This window comes from Cebus imitator, unplaced genomic scaffold (assembly GCF_001604975.1).
Source record: "Cebus imitator isolate Cc_AM_T3 unplaced genomic scaffold, Cebus_imitator-1.0 Scaffold161, whole genome shotgun sequence".
Lineage (NCBI taxonomy): Eukaryota > Metazoa > Chordata > Mammalia > Primates > Cebidae > Cebus > Cebus imitator.
Window position 1 is genome coordinate 627,194 of NW_016107476.1, and position 19,513 is coordinate 646,706.

The window sequence follows — 19,513 nt, forward strand, 5'->3', positions numbered from 1 at the left end:
TGTGTGTGTGTGTGTGTGTGTGTGTGTGTGTGTGTCCATCTTCTATTTTTTGCCTTTTGTCTAATTTGCTCCTAAGACATTCACCTACCTACAGCTAGAATTTATTTTAGAAAGATTGCATAAGTAAAACAGAGGTTATAATCAGTTTCTGATAAACAAAATAGGATTTATTTGAACAACAGGCTCAAAAGTCAGGCTTTTTTCAATTCCTTTAGCTCATATTTAGCATATCAACATCTGGAAGATTCGGATGAGAATTCGATGTGAAGAGAAAATGCCCAGGCTGGCCTAAGGCTTACTGTGAGACTGGTATCTGGAGAAGATATATTACTATAGGAAAATACCCCTTATTTCTGGACCACGGACTTATGGGAAAAAGAGACGTAGAGGGAGGAACCAAGTAGGCAGGAGAAGTGTCCCAATTCCTACTAAGAGGAGCAAGGCTACTCTATAGTAAAGGCAAGTGGTGGACTCCTAGCTCAATGCATCATATTATGGGCTCCCCACAGTCCCAGGGTTGGCATGCAACAAAATCCAGGTGTTACCAAGGCAGCCAGGAAGAAATGGCCAAAGTTCCCTGAGGGTATTGCTAGAGCCAGAAGAATAGACAAGCCCAAGACTTCATCTCTAAATCCAGCAGTGTACTCCTCAGTAGAATAGACAAGGCTATTACCCAGAGTCCAAAGGAGCCCAAAGACTTTGCACCCATGGATTCCCAATTCATTTCCTCTGCTGAACACTCACCAACCACCACCATCAAATCACCTGGCCCCAGCACTCACTTGGAGAGAAGCTTAGAAGGCAGGGCAAAGGTGAAGAAATCTGCAAGACTGAGATTTTTTCTTATACGAGTGCTGAGTATCATTTAAAAGAATTGTTTATACCATTGAATTAGACTAAGTTTTAACTGGATGGAACCTCAGGCTTTTGTACTTTCTTGTTTATTTTTTTTTCTATTACTTATTGTTGGGTATTGGGGAAGAAGATAAAAATAAAGTTAAAGAAACAGGAGGGCTCTTCTGTCTTATTGTATATGGAAGCTGTAGTGTGAATAATATACGTACTCCCTCTCCCATAAAGCTAACATTTACTGAATGCTATTATATTTTTTGCTCTGGGCTAAGCAAATAACATATGTATTTTTATTAAGTCCTCTCACCAATATGTTGAGTTTACCATTATTATTTACATTTATAGATGAATAAAATTCCTTAGAGAAGTGTTTTGCCCAAAGATATTCAGCTATTTAATGGTGAAATCAGGATTTGCGTCCTCTCTTTTAATCACTAAGGAATATATCCTGGGTAATTTTGACTTCACCTGGCACATTTGTCACTGAAAATTTTCTTATTAAATCCATAGGTTTCAAATTTTGATTGCAAAAATTTATGGTGCAAAGAAAAGTTAATTTTATAAAAAAAAATCCAGACAATAGAGATGTCATGTTTGAGACTACATATGAAGAATTCAACTAAGAGCAAACCACCATGACACACATTACTTGTGTAACAGACCTATACCTTATGCACCTGTATCATGGAACTTCAAGTAAAATTAAATAAATAAATAAATAAATAAATCAGCCAAGATATCAAGAGAATATCAAACAAGATGAAAATTCAGAAAAAAATCTTGTCAATTATGAAATTGCACAGATATCCACATCTATAATTATATATTAACAGTTTAACAGGTTAGCATTTAAGAAAAATTTTCCATGTTCATCAGCATCCTCAGCTTTCCATAGACTAGTTACTTTTTGTTTGTTTGGGGTTATTTCTAAAAAAAGTTTGAACATTTACTCAATATATACAAAAGTAATACAAATGAAAATAAACATAGGACATTTCCATTTACAAGCTCATTTCTATAAAGTACTCTGATTTATGACTATTTAAATACATATATATAATTAAAGGCATGTGTAAGTACAAAAGTATAAACATTCATTGAATGATGTCACGTATAGGAAACCACACCAGTCATGAGAAGTGACATTCACAAAATTCTTTATGTGGAAGGTGGAGTCTGCTTACCGCAGAGAAGACATTGTAAGACGCACAGGGGAATCCAGCAAAGCCATCAGGGTTGACGATGCTATCACTGTAATATTTGTAGCTTCTTAAGTGATTGCAGGCCACAAAGTCTCGAGTTCCTTTGTATCAAACATAATTACCCATCAAGGACAGATTTTATTTTTCCAGTTTAACATCATATTCAGAATATGGCAGTTGACTAGATTTCTCTAATTAGTGTGAGCTCATGCAGGTCACAGAACAAAGTCATTGATATAGTATATTTATGATTTGTGATGTAACTAGAAGTTGAATACTGTTTAAGATTATAATAGGTAATACCATAATTAAATGAAAGGTTTAAAGTACTGTAGAAGAAAAAGATTGGTTTAAATAAATAAAAGCTCATTCCCTGAATTAGGTGTCTGGAAGTTGACAAAAATACACTTGCTTTCCCAGTCCATGCCCACTTATCTCAAGGAAAGCCTACATCTCATGGACACAATTAAAAGTCTTTTGTTATATAAAATGTCAGACCTGTACAATTTCTAAGGATTTAGCAAGTTTAGCAAAACAAAACACGAGCTTTCCCCCAAGAAGATCTTTGTACACATAATAGTTCTACCTTCCCAGATTCCGTCTATGTCCACAATCTGAGAGAGAATATTCTTCTGACATCCAGGCATTTCTATTCCTCCATTTGGAAAGAAATCTAGGTGGCCCACGAGTTGGCTCATTCCAAACCCTGAAGAATAATAAAAATAAATGAGGGTTTATGCTAATGTATAGACTAAGAAACTATAAAACCTTTTGGGGGACCGGTTTAGGAACTCACCCATATTGGGGATTATGGGGGCACTATCTGTGTGAATTACATCCACAAATTGGGCATCGCTGGGGTCCAATCGGACTAACTCAGGTGTGCCCTCAAAGCAAGGTTCTGCTGGGTCCAAGCCTAAAGTAAAGAGGATGTGTCATGAATTACAACAAGTCCTGAATACAGTCCTGAGTACAAGTATTGGGAGTAAAACATGATTTATGCATGGAAGAGATGAATGAGTCCTTTCTTACCTGATCATTTGCTGAAAGGAAATCTGCTTCTAGTTTGCTATTTGCTTTACGGTGAATTTTCCCCAAACCAAAGAATTTGCCTCTCTTTATGGATGCATAGTCACTGGGAGAGTCTTGGTCACTAGCAGCAGTTACAAGAAAAGAGCAGACTCTGGGACACACCGGACTAAAAACCACTCAGGGTAAAAGAGTCTCCATTAGACTGTGAACTCCCATAAGGGCAAGGACCTTGGCTTTCACCATCACTGAGACCAGAGGCTTGCATTGCACAGCACCCGACCAAGCAGGCCGTGGGAAAGAAATTTTTCAGACTGTGGAAAAGAAAATCCTGTGCAGAGCTCCCCTACAGCAAATTAATGGATAGGCATTCCAGATTATCCCAAATTCAAATACAGCTGACTTATCTCAAGGGCTGAAAAGAGAATCACCAAGTCAGAGACAAAAAGGTGGAACGCAGATGGAAGAGGAAAGTGGTCCTTCCTTGAAATCATCACCTCTCAGATCCAGAATGGTAGTATCTTTCTTATAAGTTTACAGAGGTTTTAGAACCTGGGTATCCAATATGTGAGCTCACTGGTCAAATCCAGCCAGCCTCAGGTTTGTAAAATACTATTTGTTATCTCATTAGCAGCACACAGAACTGGCAGTCCAGGGCACCCTGGTCACCTTTTCCCTGACAACTCTGGGGTTATGTTTGAGGTTTAAGCTCATTAGCAATTGCTATTGAAGCAGAATATAATTAGTTATACAAATTTCAGCTCTTTGGGTTTAATTACATTTATTCTATTATTTATGATATTTATTCTATTCATGAAACTTGTCCTTTGTGAATGAGGAAATAGACACGAATAAAATCTCTGGATGTCATTCATTCACATTTTAGTCACATGCAATATAAATATGTTAAACAGAGTGCTGTAGACCAAAGACTGGTATCAATGAAGACTTTACAAAGCATCAGAACATAGAGATTTTTGATCATGGGGCCCAATTCAGATAATGTGAAAAGGTCAACAGTAGAACTGCACCAAATTTCCATCTTGCGTTTCCTTTTAGATCACACAGAGGCTGCATTTAGTCTACTTTTGTAGCTTTCTTTCTTTCTTTTTTAAGGAGATGGGAGTCTCACTATGTTGCCCAGACTTACCTCAAACTGCTGGTCTCAAGAGATCCTCTTGCCTCAACCCCCCCGACATCTTTCACTGTTTTGACCAACCTGTGATGCGTCCAATGGTCCCATTAGTTCTCCTTCCAGCCTCCCCAGCAGCATGGGAACCCAGGCTGTGGCCAATGATGTGCACATCGGAAGGTGAGTAACCGAACGCCGACTATCAGAAAGAAAACTTTTCAGAATGTTTTCCAGTACAGCCGTGAGTTGCTTAACAACAGGGATATGTTATGAGAAATGCATCATCAAGCAATTTCATTGTTGTGGGAACATCATAGAGTGTATTTACATAAACCTAGATGACACAGCCTACTACATAAATAGGCTATGTGGCACAGCCTGTTTGTTGCTCCTTGGCTAGAAATCTGTACAGCATGTGACTGTACTGTGTACTGTAGGCAATTGGAACACAATGTAACTAGTTGTGTATCCAAATATATCTAAACCTAAAAAACATACAGTATAAAAGATTTTAGGCTGGCTGTAGTGGCTTAGCTCACGCCTGCAATCTCAGCACTTTGGGAGGCTGAGGTGGGCTGATCACCTGAGATCAGGAGTTCAAGACCAGCCTGGCCAATATGGTGAAACCCCATCTCCACAAAAATTAAAAAAAATTAGCTGGGCATGGTGATGGGTGCCTATAATCCCGGCTACTTGGAAGGCTGAGGTGGGAGAATCACTTGAACCCGGGAGGCAGAGGTCGCAGTGAGCAAAGATTACGCCATTGCACTCCAGTGTGGGTGACAAAGCAAGATTCCATCTCAAAAAGGAAAAAAGAGATTTTAAAGCGGTACACCTGTAGAGGATGCTTACCATGAATGGAGCTTGCAGGACTGGAAGTTGCTCTTGGTGAGACACCAAGTGGTGAGTGAATGTGAAGCCTAGGATGTTACTGCATGCTGCTGAAGGCTTTATAAACACTACATTTGCACTACACTAAGTTCATTTAAAAATATTTTTCTTTCTTTATGCAAGTTTTTATTTTTTTAACCTCTTAACTTTCTGTAATAACCCTTAGCTGAAAACACAAACACATTGTATCCCTGTACCAAAATATTTTATTTCTGTATGTCTTGATTCTATAAGCATTTTTATATTGTTAATTTTTTTAACTTTTCAAATTTTTTTTTAAAAACTAAGACACAAACACTTGCATTAGCCCAAGGCCTATACAGGGTTGGGATCATCAATGTCACTGTCTTCCATCTCCACCTCTTGTTCCCTGGAAGGTCTTCAGGACCAATAACATGCATGAAGCTGTCATCTCCTATGATAACAGGTCTTCTTCTGGAATACTTCCTGAAGGATCTGCCTAAGGCTGTTTGACTTTTTTTTTTTTTTTTTTTTTTGAGACAGAGTCTCGCTCTGCTGCCGAGGCTGGAGCGCAATGGTACGATCTCGGCTCACTGCAACTTCTGCCTCCCAGGTTCAAGTGATTCTCCTGTCTCAGCCTCCCAAGTAGCTGGGAATACAGGCATGCGCCACCACACCCAGCTGACTTTTAGTATTTTTAGTAGAGATGGGGTTTCACCATGTTGGCCAGGCTGGTCTTGAACTCCTGACCTCATGATTCACCTGCCTTGGCCTTTCAAAGTGCTGGGATTACAGGTGTGAACCACCACGCCTGGTCTGCTTTTCCTTTTTTTAATAAGTAGAAGGAGTATACTTTAAAATAATGATAGAGAGTATAGTAAATGTGTAAACCTTAATGCAATCATTTATTATGATTATCATATATTTTATACTGTACATAATTATATGTGGTAGACTTTTATATAACTGGCAGTGCAGTAGGTTTATTAATACCAGCATGACCACAAATCCATGAGTAATGTGTTGTGCTATGGGATCATGATAGCTATAGGCAATTGGAATTTTTCAGCTCCATTGTCATCTTATGGGACCTCCATCATATCTGAAGTCCATCATTGACCTACACATCCTTATGTGGTACATGACTGTATTGTCGAATTCATGAGAGGATCAGAGGGAGAACCTTCAAAACTTCAGTGTCAAGAAGATACACTGCCTTTCCAAAGCACATGACTTCCATGCTTTTTTAAAATAGTTACAATGAAAAATGGAAATGGGTTTAATATGGTTGAAATAGGGCTGCATATTGTTGTTTTACTATGGAGAACCCTTAATGAACACGAAGAGTTGTTATCCAGAGATGACGAGGCAAGTATTTGGATTAGAAAGTAAAAATGAAAACAATTATTTAACCATATTAAAGTAAACATTTTCTGTGGTTTCTGTTACTAAATGAGGTTAGCTTGTTATCAGTGTGCTTCTCTTAAGAAATCAAACAAAAGTAGATTAATCTTAAGGTTGACATTGGTAACAACTAGTAAAATTAAAACAAATACTAGTGGAATTTATTATAAACAACTACCAATTGTTTGAATAAGTTCAATTTTAAAAAGCTAGGTTATTGACATTACGGTTTATTGATGAAACCCAAAGCTAGATTTTTAAATATTTTTCTTTGTAACCAAGGAAAACATCATATCTGAGTAGAGAAATGTCTTTATCTATGATTAAATCTTCAGGCTTTTTTCTTTTTTTGGAAAGACAATCTGGAAAACCATGTGTATAGGCTTTCATATAATCCAGGGGTAATTACCTGAAGAATTTCAACAAAATATGCCACTTCTGCTCCCACAATCCGGATGTTCTGCGAAGCTTGTGTGTATCCAGTTCGGGAGCCACTTTTCCAGTCCACACAGATACAGTTCACACTTTCCACCTGGAACAGTTTCTGGTGGAAGGGGCATAATAAACAGATAAATAATTCAGGATCTTTATTAATTACTAATGAACATATTGGAGGACTAGGATAAATTCCCTCCTTGACTGACACGTTATCATTTTAACCCCAATGCAACCCCTATAACACTTATAATCTGTTATAGATATATAATCTCTGCTAAAGTTTAATGTCATCTCCAGACTGGAGTTTTACCAGAGTGGGAACTAGATTGTTAGGATTTCTACTGTAGCAGATACAGAGACATTTAATTCAAGAAAAAAATGTATAAAAATGTGGCACAATGAGTTGCTCATTAGGTCATCTTAAATGCCGTTAAGACTACATCGTCCCTTACCTGAATGCACCCAAGGACATGTTTGCCTTGTCCGCTGGTATAGCCTGAATGTCCAGAACAAATTATGGTACACAGTACATGCTCAATAAATAGTTAATGAATGAAGAAAGGCAATTTTAGGACCCCTTATATAAATACATTGAAGGTAAATAAGTTTTTCCACAATGGAAAGACTAATCAAATTTTTTGGTTGAATATGTTTTATTGTACATCACTAAAGAGTTATTAATATTTCACAATAAAACATTGCCTACCAGATGTCTACTGAAAACCTTGTTTGATGGCAGCTAATTATGGTTTCATGGAGGTTAGTTCTGGAAGGAATTCTGTTGTCTGAGTGTGTTTATATATACCCTCTTTTTTTTATTTTTCCAAAAAGAATTTGAGAATAATGGAACAATCTTAGAAATCATCTCTAACTTTTCCATTTTCAAAAGGAAAAATCCAAAGCAGGGAAAAGATTTGCTAATCATAGTTAGCTAAGGAGAAAGTTGGGACTGGAATGTAGGATCTTTATCCTTCTATTTTAAATCACTTGTTTCTGCATCTCAAAGCAATAGTGCTGTCAAAGCCAAATCAATGCAAACAAAACAAAACAAAACAAAAACAAACAAACAAACAAAAAACAAACAGAAAACCCACAATTGCCTTTGGGATCTTAGAAATAAATGGTATAGCCATATCAAAGGAAGCTATATTACTTTTGAACTGAGAATCACATTTTTTCCTTCGCTGCTGAATAAAAATCTATTACTACCCTCCCTCCGATAATCATCAGCTTTAAATTATTTTGGAAGGCCAGTTGTGGGTTTACTGCTTGTGTTTAAACTTGCAGAGTATATGGACTCTAGGGTGCTCATCTATCTTCATGATCAATGTATATGTTCTGGAGTTGACTTGTTTTGAGCCACAGGCAGATGTGAAATTCTGGGCTTGGGAGGACCTTCGTGTCTTTCTTCTTGACACCTCTGAATAAAGGTCTACTCCCTCTGTGCCACAGTAGGTCAAAGAAATTCGATGAATACATGAATATTTGAATAAATGAAATGGACAATAATGTTCCTCAAGCACTAGTAGTTACAAGGAAAATTTATCCTATTTGATTTTCTGTCTTTTCATTCTTCTTTATGGCAGAACACATAGCCAAAGGCAAATTAAAGAAAACAGGCTCACTGCTGTTGAAACAACAGAGGCCAAAATAAAGAACCTACACAGTTTTCCAAGTTATTGCTACCAGAGGAGATCAAAAAGTAGCAAGTAAAAATCAAAGGAAAATAATTTGTTCAGGCAAAATGAGACCTCTTAGTGTTTCAAATTAAAAACTATTGAAAAAACAGGGCCTGTGACCAGCTGGTGTGCATCAGTAAGACAGTATCTGATGCTAAAATTTTGAAACACCTCTGTGTCAGTTATTAAATAACCACTGCCTATATCCACCAAATGCTTGCCAGCCTCACTGCTCTGACCATTCTAAGCCCCCTCTTCCCACCACCACCTCCTCGACCTCCCCTAGGACCTCCAGGCCCAGCAGGGGTCTGAAGATCCTCTGAGGCTGTGGACACCAGCACTTGTCTTCATTGGTTGGGACCAGTGCCTTACCAGTTGTTAACTGTCACTTTGGAAACAACCTTTCCTTGAGAGATGACCATATCTCACCGTGCACATATTGGCCAGCCAGCTTTCTTCTCCCTTGTCTATGAATCCATGAATAATAAAGCGAGTTTTTCTATTTGTTTTGAAATTGGAGTCACTGATGGTTGATGGATCTGCAACAAGTTCCTGTTTAGACAGAAAATTGTTTCATGTTGGTTTCTTACAGTAGCCAATAGAACCATTTGCACGTGGAGGGAGACAGTAAGTAGAAGAGTGCTAGGATTCAGGATCCTTGTGAGTAATGATTCTGCCCTCACAACCACACTATTCACTATCATCACCATGTTGCCATTTCCCAGTCATCACAACATGTTTGCAGTTGTTCAACTTGGGATAATATGCTGTTATAACCTTGTAATGATTATAATGATCTTTTATTCACACAATGGAAGGCTTCATGTGTGTGTGCATGCGTGTGTGTATCTTTATGTATCTATCTAATATAGATAGATATATTATTTATTTATCTAATATAGAGATACCTATAGATAATATATAATGGGACATTATATAAATATATAATATTGGGAATGTTTATATACTTTACATATCTAAATATAGTCTCATATTTATAATATTTATTAAATATTATAGAGGAAGAAAAAATAATATGAAGTTAATGAACTTTTATAAACAATTTACATTACGTAATACCCAAGCTCAGTGCCCTGAATATCTAAAAAGATGCAAATTTCACAGCTTCATTTTTTTTCTCTTAAGAACTTGAAATTCAGTATCCTTATTACATAAAACAGGTGGAACTTGGTTCAAAACACAGTGGTAGGTCTTACTTGAAAGTCCTTTGGGTTCTCATTAGTATATAGGAGGAAGCGGGTATTGACATCTTTTGGAGCCCAGGGCAATATATGAAGGGGTCTTTCCGCAATTCCTGCCCATGGGGAATCATCACTGAAGCAGCCAAGTCTTGGGTAGCAAACTTCTTTTCCTGCAGTCCCCCAGAAGGATATTAATTTACAAGCATGCTCTTTTTAACGATCTCTCTTCCAGTACAGAAGTTAAATTACACTGTGTGGTAGACTTTCTTCCTCTACTACTCTCAGCACCCTCCTAAGCCACACACTCACAAAACAGCTTCGAAAAACAACACACCTGTTGCAGACCGGCTGCTGTTCCTCAATTCTACCACATAGGATCACTTCACTCCCCTTGTGTCTCTGCCCAGTCCCAACCTGGGACTCCTTTTAGCCTCTAAACTCAGATATCTTCCTTGGGCCATAGATGCTCCAGAAAGGGACAGCCCTGTTTTCCTAAGCCTTAACTTCTTATAGCCACCATTTAGCTATGGGCTTTAAAAGGAGAGCTTAAATTTTATGGAAAGGCCAAAACTATATATCCCTATCCTTGCTGTACTGCAGGTCATCTTCATTCCTGTGATGAAGCTGTTCACAAACAACCAAACCAAAAATCCACGGTTTAACACAATGCTAGGCCTGAATGTCGCTCAACCCAAAGAAGGGTTTTCTTTTCTAAGGAGAATAAATCCAGATTGATGGTAGGAATAAGAGTAGCAGCTGTTGTTGGGGGCGTTCTCAAAACCTTACCATGTGCCAGGTGCTGGGCTGGATGATTTACTAATCTGACCTAATTCTTACAATAATCCTAGGAGAGGGGAAATCCTACTCTCCCCATTTTGTAGACAAAGATTCTGAAGCACAGAAAAGTTAAGAATTTTGCTCAGGGTAACACAGTTGTAGGTGGTGCATATGTGTATCTTTATATATCTTTAATATATAGATACACACATCTATATAATGAAATATTATATAAATATATAATATTGGAAATGCTTATATACTTTATATATATTAAATACAGCTCCATATTTATAATATTTATTAAATGGAGCCAAGGTTCAAACTCCTAACTAGGGTTAATGTCAGGGTTGCTAGATTTAGCAAATCAAAATACAAGAAAATTTGAAATTCAGATAAATGATAATGTTTTAGTATGAATATGCCACATATTTATTGTTTATGGGAAATATTTGTTGTTTATCTGAAATTCAAATTTAACTGGGCATCTTCGATGTTAATTGACAGCCCTACTCCACATACTTGTGTTCTTATGCATCTCCTGTGCTTTACTCCTTGAAGGAAAGCTTCCTGTTATTATTGTGGTCTGAATCCAGCTGCCATAGCCCTCCTGACCATGTTGAACAGTGAATCTTTCCCAGCTCCACATTCATATTTTTTCTTACCTGCTACTGCTCCCAGCAGCAGTGAAAGGGTCCAGAGTAGCAGCATCTACACAAAATTAAAAACATGATTGAGTCTGGCTAAGCTTTTAAAAGATCAGCAAGTTCCAGTTCATTTAGACCTCTAGGGGAAAACGGATAAATTCTTATAAATTAGGCCTGGAAAACATGTTCTCGACTCACCGTGGCAGTTCCGTCAGGTTCCACACATAACCAGATAGCAACAAAGGTCCTTTTATAGGCAAACCTTATCTTTTTGAAACCATGGAAAAACTGCATGCGAAGAAAGGGCCAAGGATATATTTCCAATTTTAATCATAGATAAACCAAGTTGACAGAGTAGGTAAATTTTCCATAGTAGTTGTGGGAAGATGAGAAAGGGGGTAGATATGTGGTTACGTAATACTCAAAATCACTTTAATTTCATTATAGTAAAAGTTCTAGTGTTTCTATCCCTTTTTAAGTTTACAATTCTCTGTGCATATCTGCGGGCATGTGTGAAACTAAATTGTTTTCACAAATTTAGTAACAGCAGTCTTAGAAACAAATACTAACAGCCTACCAGCTCATGCCATTTTTGTATAACCTTGGCTTACCCTCAAAAACAGTGAAATAGAAGCAATCCTTCAAGAGAACTCATACCTTCTGGAAAAGCATTTGATTTGTTATTTTGATAGTCCATATAACTGATTTATTTCTCAACAATATTATGGAGTAAAGAATAAACAAGCTACGAAAAGAAATTGGGGGTATAGCCAAGAGCATAAAGGCAGAATCAGTGACCCCACTATCAGATAAAATGATGAATAAGAGAAAAAACTGTATGATTCAACTTGGACGAAAATGGTTTAGAAAAAATAATCTGAAAGAGAATTGTTTGACTGAAAATAATGGAGATGTTTTTAGTTAATGATGGATTGCTGACAATAAATGTTAAAAAGAGTACAATGTGATACCATAATTTTAAGAGACCAGAACCTTTTAGCCTGAAAGTGTCACAGCTATAGGTTGAGTTATTGAAACTGTCAGATTTGTAGGTCAAAAGTGGTCAAAAATAATTCAATCCCCTGGAAAAGTTTATAGGTACAGAGAAAAGCAACAAAATTATTGTGTACAAGGGAAGTTCAAGGAAGTTTGGCAAGGGAATTGTTAAAATAAAAACAGAAGGCACAAGGAAGGATCCATGGATGGGAACCATGGCCAGTTCCCACCCAACTTTTCAAATATCAGCCTTTCATCCCCTCCTCAGGCAGTCTTCTCCAGCCATGGTTAAGTTGGCTCCCTTGTTCCTTCTAAGAAAGATTCTCTCTCTCTCTCTCTCTCTCTCTCTCTCTCTCTCTCTCTTTTGAGATGGAATCTTGCTCTGTCAGCCAGGCTGGAGGGCAGTGGCTCCAAGGATATCCTGTGATATCCTTGACTCACTGCAACCTCTGCCTCCTGGTTCAAATGATTCTCCTGCCTCAGCCTCCTGAGTGGCTGAGATTACAGGTGCATGCCATCACACCCGGCTAACTTTTGTATTTTTAGTAGAGATGGGGATTCACCATGTTGGTCAGGCTGGTCTTGAACTCCTGACCTTATGATCTACCCACCTTGGCCTCCCAAAGTGCTGGGATTACAGGCGTGAGCCACCACACCCAGACGAAAGCTTCACTTTAGAACTTCCCTCACTTGAGACTGATCGTTTGTAGATTATAAACTCAGAGAAGGCTGGAATGCTCAGGGCCTTGTTGTCACATCCTAGCATCTAGCCCAGTGCTTGATGCACAGCAGGTCTTCAACACATCTCTGATGAATGATTGAACAAATGAGAGAATGAATATGAAGAGCAAAGCAATTTATTTTGCATAATTGCTGCAATAATAATTGTCTCCACAACCTCATAAGTAAAAAGCTATTGAAACTTCTTTTATTCAAAACATGTAAAAAAATATCCAGAAGCTTCTAAGAACAGAAATCATGCATCTCTCTAGTATTTAGCCATGGTAGTGCAATATTGATCTCAGAGTCATATCCTGTGAGAGCCATTGTTTACTCTGGTTTTACCATGAAGTCATTTACATTTTGTGTGAGTTACTAAGAAATTCACAGAAAGTTTCTAAGTTAGCATTTTACATGGTACAAAATTTAATCCATAGTTAGGGTGACCTTTGTTTAATGTAGTCTAAAGAATTAGTATCAATAGTCACCAAATTCTGAAATAGACAGTAAAATCTGTGGTGCTATTTTGTAAATTAAAATAAGTTCAAATTTTATAATAGCTTAGGAGGATTCAACTTCTCAAATTTATAAAAACTAAGAAAAGAATGATGCATAATCAGCCATCTATTACATCTGCTCTGGATGAATGACTTCCTCTCTACATAATCCTGCTGAACTTTGAAGCTGGGTTGTGAAATTTCATAAACCACACTGTTTCATTCAGACCACAATGTACTATCTAGAAGCGTCTATTTATATAGTATGTGTGGCAGAGTTGCTAGCACCTTTCTACAGGGAATAGAACTAGACTCTATTCTCTATCCTTCCTTGCAAGGAGATGGGGCCATGTAACCAATTTTCTGGCTAATGAGATTTGAGTGCGTGGATGTGCACCTTTGTCCAGTCCTGCTTCTAAAAACCCCACACGTGGTCCTCCATGTGCCATGCCTTCTGTGGCTTGATGCAGACAAGCACAAATCCTTAAAGGCCATGTGTTGAAGGTAGTAGAAGTACAAGATGGAAGGAACCTGGGCTCCCTGCTTAGAGGAACACTACCTGACAATCACAACTATCCATTTTAAATTGTACATGAGCAATAAATGAACTATTATTTTAAGCCTAAGGGTTATAGCAATTAGCATTACCTTAACTAATAGATTATTTATTATATAGTGTTTCTCCTACTTTCATGAATAGTCCATGTGTCAAATATTAAATGCTGGGCTAAAAATTTCAACATGAGATTTGGATGGTACTCATGTGGATAACACTAATACTTGGACAGATTTTTTTTTTCTAACACTTGATTTTTTTTTTAAATCCCTTTCTTGCCACTCTTTATATTACAGAAAATAACTGCTCAAGTACTCACTTCGTTTTGGTAAATTTTAAATTCTAATGGGCATTTTTCAGCTCAGTCCCTAGTAGTGACCATTGTTCTGCAGATAATTTGAGCTCGTATGATACTCAGAGTTTAGAGAAAATTCACCCAGTGTTGCTTGAATTCCTAGACATAATTGATGTGAGCTTGGAGCAGCTCAATGTTCTGGATACACAGGAGACCCTCGAACACTAGAGCCAGATTGGAGTTCCCATAAAAACCCGGCTTTCTACCAGCCTCTATCATTCCTCACATCTCAGGATTGTAGGCTTGACAAGAAATTGTTCAAATGGCAATTAAGCATTGAGAGTCCTCACCCTACCACCTCATGGCATTCAAAGCCAAGATGGGATCTCACTGAGAAATAATTCCATGTGTCCTAGATTTAGCATTGCTTTATGTAACATTGATTCAACTTTCCCCCAGAAACCTTGCACATTTGAAAATAAAAATGCCACACTTGGATGCTTCTAATCAAGTTGCAGTGGAGTTAAATATTGGTTTAAGTTTCGGCTCTGATTCTGGCAACCTTGTGATACTAAACTCCCAGTGAGGGAAAGAAAGGCCTCAGAACACCTGTGTGGCCAGATAACCAGCATGTTAGCCAAAGGAGGTCTCATTTACTTAACCTTCAGACAGCCTGGGCTGCTTCCCTTTATCTAGCTCAGCCTTTTTCCAAGGTAATTAAAGGTAAGGAGGACATGCTGTCTGGAGCATCCCAAACTTCCCTGAGAAGAAAAATACTGGGAAGTTCTGCGGTGGTTTATTGCTTCACACCTTGTAGAACAACCATCCTGCCAAATGTGAGTGGGTCACACATTCACCACCCAGGCCCAAGGAGTGAATGTATAGTCAACCCTCTTCTGTTATGCATAAGGATGGTTTTCTTTGTGGCCTATAATAATAAGCATACCTAAAATTTTCTAGCATTAATTATTTAAGTTTCCATACTTTTTAAGTTTTTGCCTTTAATCTCCCACCAAACCTAAAGGATGAGCTGTTTTCCTTATAAGTCAGTGAAACAGAGCTTAATCAACCTGCCCAGGAACACACAGTTGGTAAGTAGCAGAGCTGCCAGGAGAGGCAATTTCTTCCCATCATTCTCAAATGACTTGGTGTCAGTCCATGGAAGGCCATGTTCTCCCAAGCTGTGTCAGTCTAGCCTTGGATGAAAATACAGTCAGGGATGAATGCCAGGAGTTATTAGTATGTATATACAGGTGTGTAATACTGGGTATTTGTTTTCCAAAGAAAATTCATGCAAATGCTCTTTGTATAGCCTATTTTTTGTTTTATTTGTATTCTGCTTCCCAATACTAATGTAGTAAATGGCAATTTTATCAAACAGAAATACAACTTTTGTGATACTGAATATGACAAACCATGTCTTTCCTGAGCTGTCACAGTAGTCTAACTGCCTTCCTTGCCCTCAGACTGTTTCTCTTGTCTCTACACTGTCAGAAAGTCAGTTCTGAAATGCAGACTGGTCATTGCATCGTCTCTTAAAATTTTATTTCTCTTTCTTCCCCTCTCCTGTGCTTTCTAGATTATCACTGCCCAACAGGAATATAATGTTAAGCCACATTTAAATTGTAAAAAGAAATTAGTGAAAATAATGTTAACAATTTTTATAATTCAATACATACAAAATATTATCATACCAATATTAACATGTGGCACTGGCCGCATTTCAAATGATCAATGGTCATATGTGGCTAGTGGCTTCTGTAATGTGTTGCCCAATTTACATTAAGTTTACTCTCTTTACATCACAAATACAGCTTTACAGACCTGGTTAGCTTCTCTGTGGTTTATATTCCAGTCGACCCTGTTGTATACCCACTTAGACCATCTTTTACCCCTTCTGAGCTTCTTTCAAAATATGAACTCTCAATGGATTTGGAATGGGAGACAACTAAAAGTTCTAATGAATGGAATAACAAGATTTTCCAGATGCCAATGATCAAAAAGAGAGAGTAAATAGGGGGAAATGCAAAATTCAACAGACCCAAAGTTCACAGCATGAATATTGAGAGGTGTGATGAAAGTGAAAAAAAGAGAGGGAAGGCACAAAAAAGAAAAGTAAAAAAGAAAGAAAAAATAAGACTAATAATAATTTGTACCAAATATATGTATTTGTTCCATACCTAAGCTATTTGGGGCCCCAAACAACTGTGAATGATACAAGCAGCCTCAAAAAGGGGGCAGGCTAAGCCAGAGGTTGTTATACCTATACATTTCACAACTACCCTTCTGAGGCAAGAAGCAAAGTCTATTTCAAAAATTATAAGCTGAGGGATTTACACTTCTAGCCATGATGAAGCAACTGGTTTCAGACTTGTTGTTTTACCATAAATAATTAAAAGTATGGAAAATATATACGAAGCAATAATAAGTGAAATTTTTCACTATAATAAGTGAAAAAGGAAATATATATGAAGCAATAATAAGTGAAATTTTTCACTATAATAAGTGAAAAAGGAAAACAAATGAGATGAGCTCACCAATTACTCCAGCTATATGTCTGGAGGCATTTCCAGAACCCTGGCACAGAGAGGGAGAATCTCAGAAGAGAAAGGTAGACTCATCAGGATGAGGAGATGAAGATCAGAGTTCAGTGAGGCCAAAGTATGTGGATTGGGCAGAGCAGAGTACTGGAGAGCAGAAGCCACAAATATGAAAAGCTCCAGAAATTGGCACAGGAGTCCACCTGAGTCATTGAATGATACTAACAGGCATACAAAGAATAAGATTCCATGAGTCTGGTCAGATAACAACCACATGAGAAAGAACAAGTTGCTGAGGGAATTTGTAATACAAACAACTCCTGGAGCTCACACATGATGGGAGACATTCAGTCAAACAGATTTTATTGAATAATCAGAGCACTTAGTAGACACCCCAAACTAAAATAAACCTAAAGTTTAATCTCAATCTGCCTTAAGAAAGCATAAAAACAAATCTTCAAGCATCAAACTGATCTGCAAAATGTAAAATTATTGGCATCCAACATCCAATATCAAATGATTAGGCATACAAAGCAGCAGAAAAGTATGATTCACTAGTCAATAGAAGTAGATCTAGAATTGATAGGGATTATGATATTAGCAGATGAGTACTTTAAAACAGCTATTATAAATAAATTTAAGAGCTAAAGGAAAACATAGACATAATGAGAAGACAAATAGAAACTATTAGGAATGGATTAGAATATTAAGAAATACAGAAGAGAAGATCAGAAAACGGAGACATGGCAATAGAAAAACCATTCACACTGAAATTCAGAGAGGGAAGAAAGGGCTGAAAAATTACAGAGTCTTGGTGATCTTTGGGTAATAGGAAGCAGTTTCAAACACACATAATTGCAGTCCTGGGCCAAGTGTTAAATAAAATTGGAGAAATAATGGCTAAAAATGTCCAATACGAATTTGTAAAAATGAACCTATGTACCCAAGAAGTTGAACAGTATCAAGTAGGATAAATCCAATGAAAACCAAATAAAGGCAAAAAATGGTAAGATTGTGAAATCCAATAATAGAGCAAAAAATAAACAGACAAAAAAGTACAGGCAGACAGAGGGGGGGAAAGGTACAGGAAAAACAAGGAAAGAATGACTGCAGACTCTTCAATTGAGACAGCAAGCAAAAGAGACAATGGAATGGCTTACAGTAGTTCCTCTTTATTCATGGGGAATGCATTCTAAGACACCCAGTGAATGTCTAGAACTGTGAAAAATAAACCTATATATACTATATTTTTCTATGCATACATACCTATAATAAAGTTTAATTTATAAATTAGGCATGGTAAGAGATTAATAACTAATAATAAAATAGAACAATGTATGGTCATAAAATATATCTCACTCTCTTTCCCTCCCTCTCTCTGTCTCAATACCTTAATATACTCTACTCACCCTTCTTGTGATGATATGAGATGATATAATGCCTATGTGAGGAGATCAAATGAGTTGACTGACATAGGTTTCACTATTCTTGTGAATGAGGGCCATTATTAAGTAAAATAAGGCTTACCTGAACAATAGCACTGGATACCACAACAGCTGATCTGATAATCAAGACAACTGACTACTAAGTAACTAACACCTAGGTACCATGTCCAGCCTGGCAGTGCTGGACAAAGGGATGACTCATGTCTCAGGCAGGAGAGAGTAGAGCAGTGTGAAATTTGATCATGCTACTCAGAACAGCATGCAATTTAAAAGACATGAATTGTTTATTTCTGGAATTTTCCAATTAATATTTTTGGACTGTGGTTGACCACGTAAAACTGAAACTGCAAAAAGAGAAACATGGATAAGAAGGGACTACTGTGTTTAATGTGCTGAAAGTCACAGACCTAAACGTAAAAGCTAAAACTAAAATCTTCTAGTAGAAAATAGAGGAGAAAAATGTTTGCTACCTTACAATAAGCAAAGATTTCTTAGACAGCAGATAAAAATCACTCTATAAGAAACAGATAAGCTGAAGTTTATGAAAATTTAAAACCCTACTCTTCATCCCTGTGCAGGGTAATGCTAATCTTCCCGGTATCATTCCAATATTAGTATACGTGCTGTCAAAGCAAGCACTAAAATTCTACTCTTCAAGAAAACATTGTAAGGAAATGAAAAGGCAAGACACAGACTGGGAAAAAGCATCTACAATACACTCCTAACAAAGAATTTGTATTGAGAATATAAAAAAGAATTCTTACAAACTTGATAGTAAAACAAACAACCTAAAAAAATAGAAAAATATTTAATAACCTCACAGAAAAGATGCACAGGTGGCTAACAAGCATGCAAAAACATTCTCAACATCTTTAGTCATCAGAGAAATGCACAATAGAATCAGAAGGAAATATCCTTACAGCTCAGTAAAATAGTAAATATCTGACGATTCCAAAGGTGTGGAACAATTGGAAATTTCATAAAGTGCTAGTGGGAGTATCAAATTGGCAACTAATTTGGAAAAGAGAGCCCAGATATAATGCTACACACCTACAGCTATCTGATCTTAGACAAAATTGACAAAAACAGGCAGTGGGGGAAGGACTCCCTATTCAATAAATGGTGCTGCGATAACTGGCTAGCCATATGCAGAAGATTGAAACTGGACCCCTTCCTTACATTGTATACAAAAATTAACCCAAGATGGATTGAAGACTTAACTGCAAAACCTGAAACTATAAAAACCCTAG

At 37.3% G+C, this 19,513-nt stretch overlaps 1 protein-coding gene and 1 non-coding gene across 2 annotated transcripts in view; both read right to left on the minus strand.

Annotated features, from left to right (window-relative positions):
* Positions 1 to 11,437, minus strand: part of LOC108314772 (pancreatic lipase) — a 20,435-nt gene extending 8,998 nt beyond the window's left edge. Inside the window, exons 1-9 of the mRNA XM_017543802.2 lie at positions 11,413 to 11,437; positions 11,233 to 11,278; positions 9,806 to 9,960; positions 9,018 to 9,140; positions 6,881 to 7,015; positions 4,303 to 4,414; positions 2,851 to 2,970; positions 2,641 to 2,760; positions 2,037 to 2,155 (exon numbers count right to left, since the gene is read on the minus strand). Of these exons, the coding sequence (XP_017399291.1) occupies positions 2,037 to 2,155; positions 2,641 to 2,760; positions 2,851 to 2,970; positions 4,303 to 4,414; positions 6,881 to 7,015; positions 9,018 to 9,140; positions 9,806 to 9,960; positions 11,233 to 11,278 (930 nt within the window). The 5' untranslated portion in view covers positions 11,413 to 11,437. The remainder of the gene's footprint in view (positions 1 to 2,036; positions 2,156 to 2,640; positions 2,761 to 2,850; positions 2,971 to 4,302; positions 4,415 to 6,880; positions 7,016 to 9,017; positions 9,141 to 9,805; positions 9,961 to 11,232; positions 11,279 to 11,412) is intronic.
* Positions 11,438 to 18,796: 7,359 nt separating this feature from the next.
* LOC119473481 lies at positions 18,797 to 18,902 on the minus strand. The gene has a single exon (XR_005202696.1). It is a non-coding gene; the product is annotated as a U6 spliceosomal RNA (small nuclear RNA).
* Between the last annotated feature and the right edge of the window lie 611 nt (positions 18,903 to 19,513).